Genomic DNA, 14,782 nt, shown 5'->3' with positions numbered 1-14,782 from the left:
CTATGATTACATTCAATTAAAATACACCATTCAAACTTTTGAAATGTGTATTTTGAAATGTGGTGTATTACTACTCATATATAATACAAGAATACACAAGCTGCATATATAATTGTAATTTTATTTGACTTTCAGTAGTGTGATATCGACTGATATATGCATGCAATAAAGAAAAAAAAATTACAAACCCTATGTAATTGTACTCCCACTCCAAAGAAAACCGGCTACAAACTAAATTACTTTATAATAGAAATTCTGTACAAAATGAAAGGAAAATAGCTGATTTCCTGGTAATAATCTCAGAAAATCAAAATTAACTGTCAAAAATTCATATATGGATTCAACAGTTTCCTTTCTTTGGTGTTATCAAGTTTAAACTGAAAAAATAGAATTATTTTTTCTGGATTGGACTGGTTTAAACCAGTATTCTCCGACCTGACCTGGTTCAAACCAGTTTTGATGGATAATTTGAATGCATCTACGATTTCTTTGAACTACATCATACTACTTGGGTGAAACTAGTTCAAACCAGTTTTCTCTGATTCGTGAATGATAATTTTGATCTCATTAAAATCAATCCAGTGTGCACTAGTTCAAACTGGTTTCTTTGACCAGTTTGGACCAGTATACAGATACAACACATGTTCGCATATTTCAAAATGGTTAGTCCAACAGGTCATGCTTAGTGACTCTAGTTCAAGATGGAACTGGTGCAAATCTGTTTCAACCAGAAAGGTGCATGCAGTTTGAAATTTTAGAGCAAAAATTTGGATTCTATAACTGTAAATCCTTTTTCACAACTTTAAGCCAATAATTCATATTCAAACCAGCAGATATATTTGGTGTCAAAATGAACATCGAACTGTTACTTCTGAAAACACATTTTTCAATAATCTTCCATCTCTTGAATTTAGGTAGTTGTTCAAGAGTTGACGTGTCATCGGACTAAATATCGCCAGTATTCAAAAAAGTCAAATGCTACTTATCAAAGGCAAAACTCCTGGCTCACATTTTAACTTAAGACAAATAAAATTAAAGACATTTTTGGAAAAATTTGTTAGAGATTGAAATATAGGAGAAAGATACGAACATTCCCAGCATTAGATAATAAAATATTTTACACCAAACACTTTCAAAATACAACTTGATGAATTGCAGAGAGCAAGAGAGAAAGAGAGAACATGAAATGTAATCTGAAATCGTAAATATATGTAACTTACATCAAGAAAGTTTACTGAAACTGACTACAGAAATGAATATGTCTGTATAGTACCATTCAATCTTTAGTATCAATAGCTCATTGGTTCCAAAAATCCAAAAACGACCAATCAGGCATCATGAAAGGATAACTAATAGTCGTACTGTTTCTGATTGGCTGATAATCACAAAGCATATGGTCTGTTGGCCAATGAGTGTTTAGAATTCTCTAATGTCATCACAGGCTGATTAGTGTGTAGTGGAGTTATGTAAATCTTGAAAAAAATATTAATTGTAATTTTACATGTTATTGCGCCAAACAGCAGATTCTGAATAAGTTGTTGTGTGTCTTACTCAATATGGACTTATCAAACTAAGACAGCATGCAAAAATAGTTTACTTTCAGAGATCCTCGACTATAGTGGCATAATGGAGGACAGAACTACATCCGAAGTTGTTTTGCAACAAGAGTGTTTACATTACCACTAATAGTAGAAGTATGAGGTGTCTGGTATTAAAACTAATATTGTACGAGATAAAGCATCACATTGTGTTTGTAAATTCTTCAATTGTGATGCACTTTAACAACTAGCAAATCAAGAACTAGTAGCATAAAATGATCTCTTCTCTAAACAATTAAACTAAATTAGTTTCATTTGGTTGTTGCAATGCCACTTAATTTGACACAGGCTTCTTTAACTTGCAGATAAAATTTGAAACACTATGTGTAAAATTTATTTGATGAATCCAAGACATTAAAGGTTTAGTCATGTGATGAAAAAAAAAATTGTGTCTGCAACACCAAATATGTATGGTTTCTGGACAACTGCCAACAAATCACCAAGTAACACCATATATGTATGATTTTTGGATGGGTGCCAAGAATTCATCAAATATGTATATTTTTTTTGGATGACTGCCAACATTGCTTCCAGTGCAATACCAAATATGCACGATTATTGGAAAACTGCCAATATACTCTCAATACAATAATAGATTCAAAATTACCATGAAAGAAAGTATAGAGTAACCACAAGAACAAATTTAGCTTCATGTTTATATTGCATAGTTAAGAAAATGGTAAAATATTACCGATAAAACTAGAGTATGTATAACATTTACCATAGTTCGGAACACCATGTGAACAAGACTAAAAAGTGAAATGTATATGGGAAGGGTTTTTAGCTCACTTTGGAAAATCTTCATTTTTGAAACACTGCTAACTTATTGAACAGAATAACTTGAAAAAAAAACCATCAGTGTGTTACATGAAACTGGGAAAACGATACAATGTAACATGTAATGTTCAAAAATACAATTCACTGAAGTGACAAAAATAATCAGATTTTTGACTGTCATAGTCCGTTCTTGTTGAAATGAACTAAAATTGCGCAAACTTTGCAGTCCAATGAAATGTTGGAAAACAATCTTTGAATAGACTAAAGTATTTACATATTTAGTAAGTTTAGATTGTCTGTACAGTGAATTAAAACTTTGTTGAATGTCTAATGCATCACAGTTTGTCACGTTCCTTTGCATTGAGTCATGTCAAATACGAGTTAGAACCTTGAATCAACAGATCTTTACAATAAACAGCACCCTCTACAGTTCTATCCACTTGGCACTTTACAAAAAAGTGTGCCCTCTACAGTTCTGTCCATGGCTAGATAGCCTGATTTGAGGTTGTTTTGAAAGTTGCAAGACGAGGTAGTACAGCTGCACATCCGACTTCCCTATGCTTTGGTTGGTCTTTGAAATGAGATGTTACATGAATATTCAAATGAGATGTTTCCCTCATTTACATAACTCCTGCTAGAGGGCGCTGTTCCCAGAAAAGGTCTCTACATGCAATTTCTCTACTAAGATTACATGTAAATCAAAATTTCATACACAATTTGAACATTACTAATTTCTTTCCAACTTTCTTATATTTGTGACTAATTCATGTATTTTTCAGTGCAAAAGTGGCAACAAACAGCTCAAGGTCCCGTTTAATTTTCATCTGGGGACCGAATGATATGTCATAATAGTTCAAACAACAGGAATATTTGGTTGGTTGATATACTGATAACGGAATTAACAACTGGGTACCTGATATGTCAACAAATATATCAAAACTAAACACTACCTGTAAGTATAATTGCCTCAAAAAAATCATCAGATATTCAAATTTCAATCTAATTTTGAAGCTAATTTGGTTCGAATGATGATTCTCTTTTATCACATGATAATATCACAAAATTGTGTTCCATAATATTTTCGATGCTGTAGAATTCTGGTGGTCAAGTTATTTGGCAGTCACTAGTAAACCTAATCATCCCTTCAAGAAACAATGGAATAATCCTGTGTACATTTATATATGCACGGTTGGGTTGAACCAATTGCATGGAAGATGGGTGCTGGCAAGAAAAGCCCCACCCTCTTTAATCAAAAGGGAAAAGTGTTGATGTGTCTAAAATAATTTTGCAATACAATGTGCACTGGAAATACACGTTTATGAACCCAACACGTTATTTTGACGTAGTATTCTGATAATGTGTCTTTATACTCATCTGCATACATGTTTATGTTTCTTAATATTACAATAGAAAAATATGTTTCAACAAGTTAGACAGACGCAAGTTTAGTTTATCACAAACTTAATCATGTCAGTATTGTAACATGGTGACTTTGTCTCTGATAGTCTACAATTTTTTGAAAAATTCAAAGTTTACCAGCTGTGAGAGAATGGTTCAGTCTATGGGAAGCGCCATAGTGTTTTACTTTCGTAGACTTCAAGCATCCATTTTTGTTGACTCTAAGTGTTTACACTATTTTAACTTCAGGGCAATTATAAAAGCACCACTATGGCACTGCTGTCACCCATTCATGTAATCTTCCACACACCATAATAATACTTATAGGTTCTGTCTATCGTAACTTGTTGAAACAAATCTCGCCACTGTTGTGAGTTTTAATGAAACCGACAATGAACACAAGAATGACAATTCAACCCACCTTCAAACATTTCAGTACTAACAATTTAGAATTTTACATTTATAAATAGTCAATCACTTCTCAGCATAAAGTTTGTGGTTTTATAAAATCTTGACAACAAACTCTGACAGACAACGACAGAGTGCCTCCCTTTGTCTACATTCCTACATCTTAGTAATGCTTGACATGATGATTTCCATTTTCGTCATCATCTTGGTCGTCATCATCATAGTCGTTGTCGCCATCGTCATTGTCATCATAGTCATCTTCACCATCATTGGTCTTCTATACATTGTTCTACTTAATCTGCTTTCCTCTAAACAACTCAGTTAAAAGTTTATTGATTAGAAAGTTGAGCCTTTCAAGGTGGACAGGATACTAAGTTTTCTACATCCACTATTATATATACCTGATGAAACAAAACAAAACAAAAACATGTACATTAGAGAAACGTGTATTACAAATCTAGAGTGCAGAGTAACATGATTGAAACTAATACGGGATATTACAATCTTTATTTGTAAAAGTTTTGAATATATGTAAGAAATCGGCAGGAAAGGTGAAAATGTCCAGATAATAGTTGTTTTCTGATTATTATCACATATGTTGGCAGGGTTGGACTAGATTAGTTGGCAGACAACTATTTTTCAATCCCTTTCCCATCTATTGACAGACTTGGATTATTTTGTGTCTGGGAATAAAAAAACGTCATTTATGTATAGAGTTGTATACATGATTCTACAACGAGGTTGTTGCCAACTTTGTACTCTTTAATGTGTAAGACACGGATATTTATTCAAGCTATTAAAACATTACCACCTGTGTGTATCAGGAAATACTGTAAACCTGCTTTGTGATTTTACAGTCTTCAGCTAGTTCTCAAAGATTAACTTTTTACCAATCACCAGATTGGTATATTGTGTTCATGTACAAGAAGTAATTTTAATAGTCATCACTTAATTTTTGGGGGTTTTTCCAACGAAAAAAGCATAAATAAGACTTTGACGAAAATTTCCAGGTTTTACAGTATACAAGATTCACCAATTCATATAGGCCTATTGGACACTTGCAACAATTTGCCACATTCAATAGTTACAGCACCATTGATTCATTGTTTTGAACAGTGCCGAGGCAGATCTTTGAGAGGGCAAGCTATAAAATATGACAAACAAAATCTTACATGGATTGGGATGTATACAACCTAGGTTCGTTAGCCTACTCCTGGAAGTTATCTACGTACGTCAACCTAAGTAAACTAAGTAAAAGATATATTTACATAGAAATGTTTTGAAGGGAGAGAGAGAGAGGCAGGGGTGAACAAATCTGCTGGTCCTGGGTCCAAGACTAGCGAATCTTTTGGGCGGACCACACAAATTTTACCTTGTCTGGTCCGTCGGACCAGTACCTTACTGTTAATAACTATGTTAAAAAGTCGCCTGAATATACAGATTCATAGGTAAGATTTAATGTTTCACATTAGCGGGACCTGGGACCACTAATTCTTTCAGCAGGACCACTGTATTTTTTAAGCCACTGGTCCGGGAACCACCAGTTCACAAAATGATTTGTTCACCCCTGAGACAGTGAGAGGTGTTGGTAGAGGCAGACACAGTAACTGAAAGACTGCCCTCTAGGTAGTGAGCGGAGAGTTTGGCAAAGTTGACCAAGCAGAAGTGGAGAAAAGACAATGGACAAAACAAGAAACTTGGACTTACTTGTTAAACTCTATGGTCAGTCTTTATATTTAGTATTGGATGTTCCCTGTATGGAGGATGTACTAGAAGACTGTGGAGTCATAGGTTTAGATCCACGTCTTAGTGACTGATATCCAGACTGATTATTATCACCTACACTACGTTGCCTGGCAACCGTCCTACTGTAAGCAACAAAGTTATACAACAATTAGTAACACTACATTGCCTGGCAACCATTCTACTGTAAACAAAGTTATACAACAATTAGTAAGATCACATACACTACATTGCCTGGCAACCATCCTACTGTAAGCAACAAAGTTATAAAATAATCTAAGAATAGCTAAATGAATGCTTTGCAAATCAAAGTGAAATAAATTATACAATACACAAGACAAGCTGTATGCATCAAATTAGACAGTAAATAACTTATTTGTTGGATGTGCTACGTTGAGCGAATGCTTGCTAACTTCAAATGAACTCTCTTACTAACTCTGTAACATACCTTGGTGTACCATAAGCCACTGGGGTTGTAAGGGCAGTTTTCCTAGGAACTCTTTCACTAACTCTGTGACTGACTGAATGACATACCTTGGTGAACCAGAAGCCACTGGGGTTGTAGGGGCAGTTTTGCTAGGAACTCTTTTACTAACTCTGTGACTGAATGACATACCTTGGTGAACCAGATGCCACTGGGGTTGTAGGGGCAGTTTTCCTAGGAACTCTCTTACTGAGTCTCTGCACCCACTGTTGCTGTTCTTCAGATGAACCAGCAAGTAGCAGTAAATTCTTTGCAGTATTCACATCAAAGTTCACTATAAAAACAAAACATTGAAGATGTAAGCTCTCTAAGTTTCAACATCAAAAGAAACTAGGCAGAGAAGATGTGTTGGATTTCAACATACACACAGACTCACTCACTGTCACAACAAATCAAAGATGTGGAATATAGACATATTTATCTTGTTGAGAATCATACACTACTGGAACCAAATGCCATGAGTAACACTGAAGTAAAGCACTTTCTCTATGTGCTACACTCGTTTATAGCATTCATATTACAACAAGTAACATGGAAGTAAAGCACTTTCTCTATGTACTGCACTCATTTATAGCATTCATATCAAATGTAAAAGTATATTGTTTCAATTGGTTTATTTATAAGCCTAGCATGTGGCCTTGATAATGTGGTCAATTAGCAAATGAAACAGTGTACTTTCACACTTGATGCGGATGCTATAAATGATAGTGGTATGTACAGAAAATGCTGTACTTTGGTGTTATGGGTTGTAAACTAATGAGTCGCACCATACTTCATAAAGAGAAAGATGCAACATAAAGAAAAGTTCACTATAGTTTGGTATTTAACAGCAGCCTTTACTGGTTACTACAGTCGAATAGTGATTTGAGGCAGATGGTGTGATCAATTACGACGTCTGGATAAAAGAAATCTTCAATAAAAAAAAATTCCGCAAAGTCACATACAGGAGAGGAAACTATCAGCTTTATAGTTGATTGAGAAAGCCCTTTACAGAAGGAGAGAAGAGCAAAATAATTGTAGCTGCCATAAGCAGGTACAATGCAAACATAATAGAGAAACCCCATTCACTATTAAGCAGGTACCTTTCCATGGAGCTAGAGACTGGGCACAAGAAAAATCTGGTTTAAAAGTTCTCAAAGGACTGCAGTCAGTAGTGATACAGATGGAATCAGTACTGTACAGAAAAACTACTTTAGTCAATCATCCTTCTTGAACTTTGGTGTACCAATGAGAGTGGAATGGTTACACTAATCTTACCTTTACATGGTGGAATAACTTCCTCCTTGCGGTCATAGTGTTCCTTGTGAACTTTCATATGACACCCTGCAATGTCAAAGGTCAAAGTTCAGTGAATATAAGTACAAAGTGATTACAAATGTCATATGGATGATTACATATTTTCATGTTTTCATTTACCCCGATGATATAAGCAAAAACTTTACTTTAAATGAAAATGTTCCGATTTTTAATCAACCCTATTAATAGTCACTGGTGCTAATCAAATCTTTCATTTTACCATCCAATGTCAATGTAGGCACTCATGATAACTAACACAAGAAACCAATTCAAGCTGGTGTTCTGAAATGTCTTTGATTCCAAAATTGGACTCTACGTGAACATTTCTCCAAGATGTTAAAGGCTTGTATATATGGTACTTACGTCTACATTCCAGTGCTGGGGGTGGTTTAATAATACTACCCAATGGTTTCCTACAAGACTCACATCCAGTAGGCATATGAAAATGTACTGTCAGGAATTCATGGTTCTTGAACTGGATTACATCCTTATCCTAAGAAAAAATCAATAAATATTTTTATTCAACTCGCACAAATTATGTTTATTCAGCAAAATATAATTATCCAATATTTTTTTAAACAAAGACAATGTTGAGCATTAGTGTAAAAAGAGTAGTGAGATAAGGAGTCTTGTTATTATGTATCCAATACAAGTATTGACATAGGGAGCACTGTTATAGTTAGATTTGACTACCAACTTAAGGGGCCTTGTTACTACTATGTATCCACACAGCACTGACATAGGGAACATTATTACTATGAGTTGGATTTAACTATTGACATAAGGGGCCTTGTACTATTATATAATACAAGTACTGACAAGGGGCACTGCTTCTATGAGTTGGATTTGACTACCAAGTTACGGGGCCTTGTTACTATGTATCCACATAGAACTGACATAGGGAATACTAGTACTATGAGTTTGATTTGACTACTCACATAAGGGGCCTTGTACTATTTTATAAAATACTAGTACTGAAAGGGGCACTGCTTCTATGAGTTGTATTTGACTACTGACATAAGGGGCCTTTGTCATAATTTGAATATGACTTGTATCATAAGAATATGGAAGGTTGTAATACATGGGGATTTGTCATTACATGTTAATGTACACCTTGGTGATCTACCAATCAGTCAACCGTGAAGAGTAAACACTGCTAACACACCTGTGTGCCAAGTCTTCAACAAGACCCTTTAACAAGACAAGTTGGGCATGCTACACACAGGTGTTAAACTTACCAGTATTGGCAACAAACTGGTGTCGTCTCTTTCCTTCTTACTTTCACCTTCACCAGCATACAGTAATTGGAATATACGTGGAATGTCCTTAGCATCGGCACGTATGACATCACCCTGGGTTACTGACCGAACATGGTATAGTTTACTAGAAAAACACACAAAGAACAGGATCAATTGATAGTCTTGGAAAGTTACAAAAAAATACAAATTGTACATCAGTTAATTCTAATTTGTTTAACGTGTAGTTTTTATGTACAAACAAATACCCCCCCCCCCCCCTTATTGTAGAGAGAGGGTTAGTATTCTATAGCAATATCCAACACTGACACAACAAAAGTATATTCGCTACACCATAGCTCTTTTAGGAGTTCACAAAAACACAATGTACCTTTAGTATAAATGATAATATAAATAAATATAAATATTAAATAATTACTTACTCAATATCTAGCACCATTTCTGGTTTCGAGGCCAACTTGTCATTTTCATCACTGTAGAAGAGAATCTTACGACTGCTGACGACTACCAACTGTTTCTTCCAGCCGTAGCGTTTGATGTTCTGACGATTGGGAACAGCTAACCACCCTTCCTGTCTTGTTTCTGTAGTAAGGAAAACAACAAACCAACCATGTAAGTGATATATACATTATGATCTATTCTGCATACAGAGGCTCATCAAAGAAGTAGCCACTCGACTACTGAATAGATAAATAGCCCCCTCTATTGTCAGTATTTTCTGCTACTGCAGAGAATCAACTAAATAACCTTCTCTGGAGATACTGCATAATTACTTTCCTTTGGCGACAGTGTTAGTTATTTTCTGCTTCTGCATTGCATCTGATAAATCAAGATAGTGTAAACATTGGAAGTCTCAAAACAGTACACTGCAAGTTTATAGAACTAGTTTTCAGAGAACCTGTCCTACTGAGACTACAATTTAACCAACCTAGATTCATTAGCTTATCACAGTTGTATCAATATGTTGCAACAATAGTTTTAGTTTGTGTCTATTTTAGTAAACTGAGACCTCGATTGCCAGAGTAATATCTGACCACAACATAGCATTTAAGACAAAGTATAGAGTTCTCACCATGACCTTCTTCAGTGTCTAAGTCAGCACTACTACTAATACTTGTAGTGTCGTTACTCAAAGCTGTCGTCAGTTTGAACTGTAAGTCTTCAATTTCACTTTCTTTACTGTCCAGCTCCATCTGTATCTCTGTTCTCTTAGAAAACTCTTCTTGATACGACTACAAAAGCAACACACACTCAGTTGTTACTTCACCGTGTCAGTGCAATAAGGTTGTATCTGTTATACAATGGTATAGCAGACACTGACATGACAACTTGGTTATGCATCGCAGTTTTAGAATCATTCACACTCAGTTATTACAAGATAATGCGTTGCAGTTCTACAATTATTTACATGCAATCTGTGATGATAAGGTTTACTTGGGTCATAAAAAAGCCTCAGTATTTGCACCCGTAACTGGAAAACTTTCTTTTCATAAGTTTTGTTCTTACTTGTAAGTCATTGTTGTTTTGTTGTATTTGTTGAAGTCGCTTGGTCGCTTCATATTCAAACCCTAACAACATCCCATAAAATTTAATAAATATTTGCTAACTAATGACGTAAAGTTAACTAACAATGTAACGGTCTAAACCATTTAGTTTTGCTTTTTAACATGGATATCAAGCCAGCAAACATTCAGTCTAGCTGTTAGACCCCTCGGACTATTCTGCTTATTCTAAAAGTAGCTGAAGGTTGCCACTGAGGGCACTAGCTAGCCTGAGAGGTACTCATTTCCTTTCAGTTTTATTCGGGAACCATAAAGTGCAGATCCAAGGTTTTACTACAAAACTAGCACACTCTGCAGCATAGAGTAGTAAAGCAGTATACATTCTGATATTCAAAAGAACTGAAGTGTTTCTATTAATGGGTTGGTATGTTTTCAACAGGTAACATGTAACGAAAAACAGCAAAATGTTAGATCTACTAGGGGTTTTATAATCTGTACAACATTTTCTGTACTTACATTTTGTAATTCTGACAGTTCCTTAGAGTACTTCATATTCATCTGACTGTACTTTTCACGTTCAGCTTTCAATTCTTGTTGTGCTTTCTTGTATTGTTTTTCAATCTTTTTGAACTCAGACTGACTAATCTTGTTCTTTTTACCAGATAGATCTTTCCTGTTCATCACCTCGGCAAGTTTGTTGATTGCCTGAAATGGAGAAGAGTCAAACTGATTTGTACAAAGAATGTTAGATTTTTTTTACCCACAGTGCATTACACACAGGAAGTTCAGTACTAATATACCTTTTTCATTGTGAACTACAACATACTACTCACAGGAAGTTCAGTCAGATGACAGACTTTTTTCATGTAACCCACAATGCACTGCTCACAGGAAATCTGATAGTTCAATCTTGCAAACAATGCACCATTCACAGGAAGTTTGGTCTGATAAAAGACCATTTCCTGCTAACCAAAATGCACCATTCACAAGAAGTTTGGTCTGATAATAGAACTTTTCCTGGTAACCCACAATGCACCATTAACAGAAAGTTTGATCTGATAACAGGCTTTTCCCCATATCCACTCAAAATATATAATAGTATATAATAACAGACTTTTTTTTATTGTAACCCGTAATGTACAACTCATGGAAAGTTTAGTTTAAACATTCATAATTTGGTTAAATAAGATTCTAGCATTTGATTTTTCAAAGCAAATCTTTTATTTTCCATACAACACCTGACCATTGTTGGTGTATTTATTCCCCAAACATTGTATCACTTACCTGTATCTTGAGTGTTTTCTCTTGTGCAAGAGTTTTATCAAATTCCTTCTTCATGTTTTCAAGGTCATCTTTATTTTCTAGCATTGCCTCATTGTCTGTGTAAGCAAATATTGTATTAATATTTTTCAGTTTTACTAGTCTTATTAGAATCAAGGTATGATAAATATACGATAAAGATAGTCATCTTGAGAAAAAAGCCAACATAATGTATCTTCATATTGAGCAATGCGCTTTCAATTATTATCATCCAGGAGATTAGTATAGTATGTGCTACATGAATGAAATGTGTCTTCCAGGATATGTATTTTATCAAACAGAGTCAAAGCTGCTACATACAACACTAAAACCTCGATAAAACGAACTCTACTAAGCATAGTGGCCTGGGTGGCAGGACGGTGTTAGCACCACGCTTTCTCCACAGTGGGGAGAACACAGCATGGTAGAAACCTACCTACCAAACAGGGCAGCCTGGGTGGCAGGACGGTATAAGCAACATGCTTTCTCTATAGTGGGGAGAACACAGCATGGTAGAAACCTACCTACCAAACAGGGCAGCCTGGGTGGCAAGGGGGTGTTAGCACCATGCTTTCTCCACAGTGGGGAGAACACAGCATGGTAGAAACCTACCTACCAAACAGGGCAGCCTGGGTGGCAGGACAGTATTAGCAACATGTTTTCTCTATAGTGGGGAGAACACAGCATGGTAGAAACCTGCCAAACAGGGCAGCCTGGGTGGCAGGGTGGTGTTAGCACCATGCTTTCTCTATAGTGGGGAAAACACAGCATGGTAGAAACCTGCCAAACAGGGCAGCCTGGGTGGCAGGGTGGTGTTAGCAACATGCTTTCTCTATAGTGGGGAGAACACAGCATGGTAGAAACCTGCCAAACAGGGCAGCCTGGGTGGCAGGACGGTGTTAGCAACATGCTTTCTCTATAGTGGGGAGAACACAGCATGGTAGAAACCTGCCAAACAGGGCAGCCTGGGTGGCAGGACGGTGTTAGCAACATGCTTTCTCTATAGTGGGGAGAACACAGCATGGTAGAAACCTGCCAAACAGGGCAGCCTGGGTGGCAAGGGGGGTGTTAGCACCATGCTTTCTCTATAGTGGGGAGAACACAGCATGGTAGAAACCTACATACCAAACAGGGCAGCCTGGGTGGCAGGACGGTATTAGCAACATGTTTTCTCTATAGTGGGGAGAACACAGCATGGTAGAAACCTGCCAAACAGGGCAGCCTGGGTGGCAGGGTGGTGTTAGCACCACGCTTTCTCTATAGTGGGGAGAACACAGCATGGTAGAAACCTACCTACCAAACAGGGCAGCCTGGGTGGCAGGACAGTATTAGCAACATGTTTTCTCTATAGTGGGGAGAACACAGCATGGTAGAAACCTACCTAGCAAACAGGGCAGCCTGGGTGGCAGGACGGTATTAGCAACATGTTTTCTCTATAGTGGGGAGAACACAGCATGGTAGAAACCTGCCAAACAGGGCAGCCTGGGTGGCAGGGTGGTGTTAGCACCATGCTTTCTCTACAGTGGGGAGAACACAGCATGGTAGAAACCTACGTACCAAACAGGGCAGCCTGGATGGCAGGACGGTATTAGCAACATGTTTTCTCTATAGTGGGGAAAACACAGCATGGTAGAAACCTGCCAAACAGGGCAGCCTGGGTGGCAGGACGGTGTTAGCAACATGCTTTCTCTATAGTGGGGAGAACACAGCATGGTAGAAACCTGCCAAACAGGGCAGCCTGGGTGGCAAGGGGGGTGTTACCAACATGCTTTCTCTATAGTGGGGAGAACACAGCATGGTAGAAACCTACATACCAAACAGGGCAGCCTGGGTGGCAGGACGGTATTAGCAACATGTTTTCTCTATAGTGGGGAAAACACAGCATGGTAGAAACCTGCCAAACAGGGCAGCCTGGGTGGCAGGACGGTGTTAGCAACATGCTTTCTCTATAGTGGGGAGAACACAGCATGGTAGAAACCTGCCAAACAGGGCAGCCTGGATGGCAAGGGGGTGTTAACACTGTGCTTTCTCTACTTCATGATGTTTAAAATCGTAAAATGATAAAACACCAACACTCATAATCTTCAAACTTACCATTTATGGCCTTCTTCAGTCTATTATTTATCTCATCCTTTTCATTGGTCATGACCTGTAACTTGCTTTGTATCTGGTATTTCTTATCCTCCAGCTGTACCAAACAAGATAAATCAAATTCCATAGATTATGTTAGCTTAAAAATTAGGTTCCATTTTTGACATTCCATATTTAAAATAAATTATTATTTTAAATTTAGTGATGATCTGTGTTTATGTGAAAAATATATATATATTAATTTCACATCAAAAACCTCAAGACTTTTACTTTAAATTCCTTACTTTGAAATAGTTTACTTCCCCCCGTTAGGTGGTTGGACATGATAATGTTTATAAAAACAAGAAAATGATGGTCACCTTATACCCAGTTATCAGTGATAAACAATAAATATGGCAATTTCTGAGATTGGAATTGTTGTATAGACTTGGAAAATAGTCATAAAGAATTCATTGTTGGTGTTGCTGTATTCAGATCAAATTATTCAATAAAAAGATGATTACGCCTTAAGGAAAACTTCTCTGGAAATCAGAGTTTTTAGATTCTCTTCAAACTTTTACATATTAAATCTAGTTCCTGGTCCTTTTAAATAATTAAAAAAATCTGACAATCTTTTATTTTTCCATAGAGTTAGCACAGTATTTGGCGGCCATATTGGATTCAAAAATGGCTTAATTTGTTGGTTTTATTTCAAACATATGTACAGTCACCCTGGACCTTTTTCTCAACTGTAACTGAGAATGGGTTTGAGATTAAAGTTAAATAAAAAAGTTTAAGATTTTTGTTTCTGAGGCACATATATTATGATAATACATAATTCTGATTGTTACCCAAATCCAATACAGTAATCACTGTAATACAACAAGAGCGCCCTCACATGTTCCTGTATAGAAATGGTTTGTTGAGGGCGCTGTACATTCCAATCTCAGC

General features: G+C 36.5%; 2 protein-coding genes across 4 annotated transcripts in view; both read right to left on the bottom strand.

The window, feature by feature from the left end:
- The window catches only part of LOC144445556 (small ribosomal subunit protein eS21-like), a 372,415-nt gene that overhangs the window by 50,331 nt on the left and 307,302 nt on the right, over positions 1–14,782 (bottom strand). The gene's annotated exons all lie outside the window — the stretch shown is intronic.
- The window catches only part of LOC144446058 (rho-associated protein kinase 2-like), a 71,911-nt gene continuing 57,250 nt past the window's right edge, over positions 122–14,782 (bottom strand). For 2 of the 3 annotated variants that reach the window (XM_078135749.1, XM_078135751.1), the window contains 11 exons: positions 13,856–13,949; positions 11,747–11,841; positions 10,979–11,167; positions 10,033–10,192; positions 9,383–9,542; positions 8,943–9,087; positions 8,068–8,197; positions 7,666–7,731; positions 6,541–6,682; positions 5,889–6,049; positions 122–4,582 (listed from right to left, as the gene is read on the bottom strand). In XM_078135749.1, the coding sequence (XP_077991875.1) occupies positions 5,905–6,049; positions 6,541–6,682; positions 7,666–7,731; positions 8,068–8,197; positions 8,943–9,087; positions 9,383–9,542; positions 10,033–10,192; positions 10,979–11,167; positions 11,747–11,841; positions 13,856–13,949 (1,326 nt within the window). In that variant the 3' untranslated portion in view covers positions 122–4,582; positions 5,889–5,904. The remainder of the gene's footprint in view (positions 4,583–5,888; positions 6,050–6,540; positions 6,683–7,665; positions 7,732–8,067; positions 8,198–8,942; positions 9,088–9,382; positions 9,543–10,032; positions 10,193–10,978; positions 11,168–11,746; positions 11,842–13,855; positions 13,950–14,782) is intronic. The other variant, XM_078135750.1, reaches the window with a different exon arrangement.

The sequence above is a fragment of the Glandiceps talaboti genome, chromosome 14, assembly GCF_964340395.1.
Source record: "Glandiceps talaboti chromosome 14, keGlaTala1.1, whole genome shotgun sequence".
Lineage (NCBI taxonomy): Eukaryota > Metazoa > Hemichordata > Enteropneusta > Spengelidae > Glandiceps > Glandiceps talaboti.
This window is presented reverse-complemented; position numbering and strand designations above follow the sequence as displayed.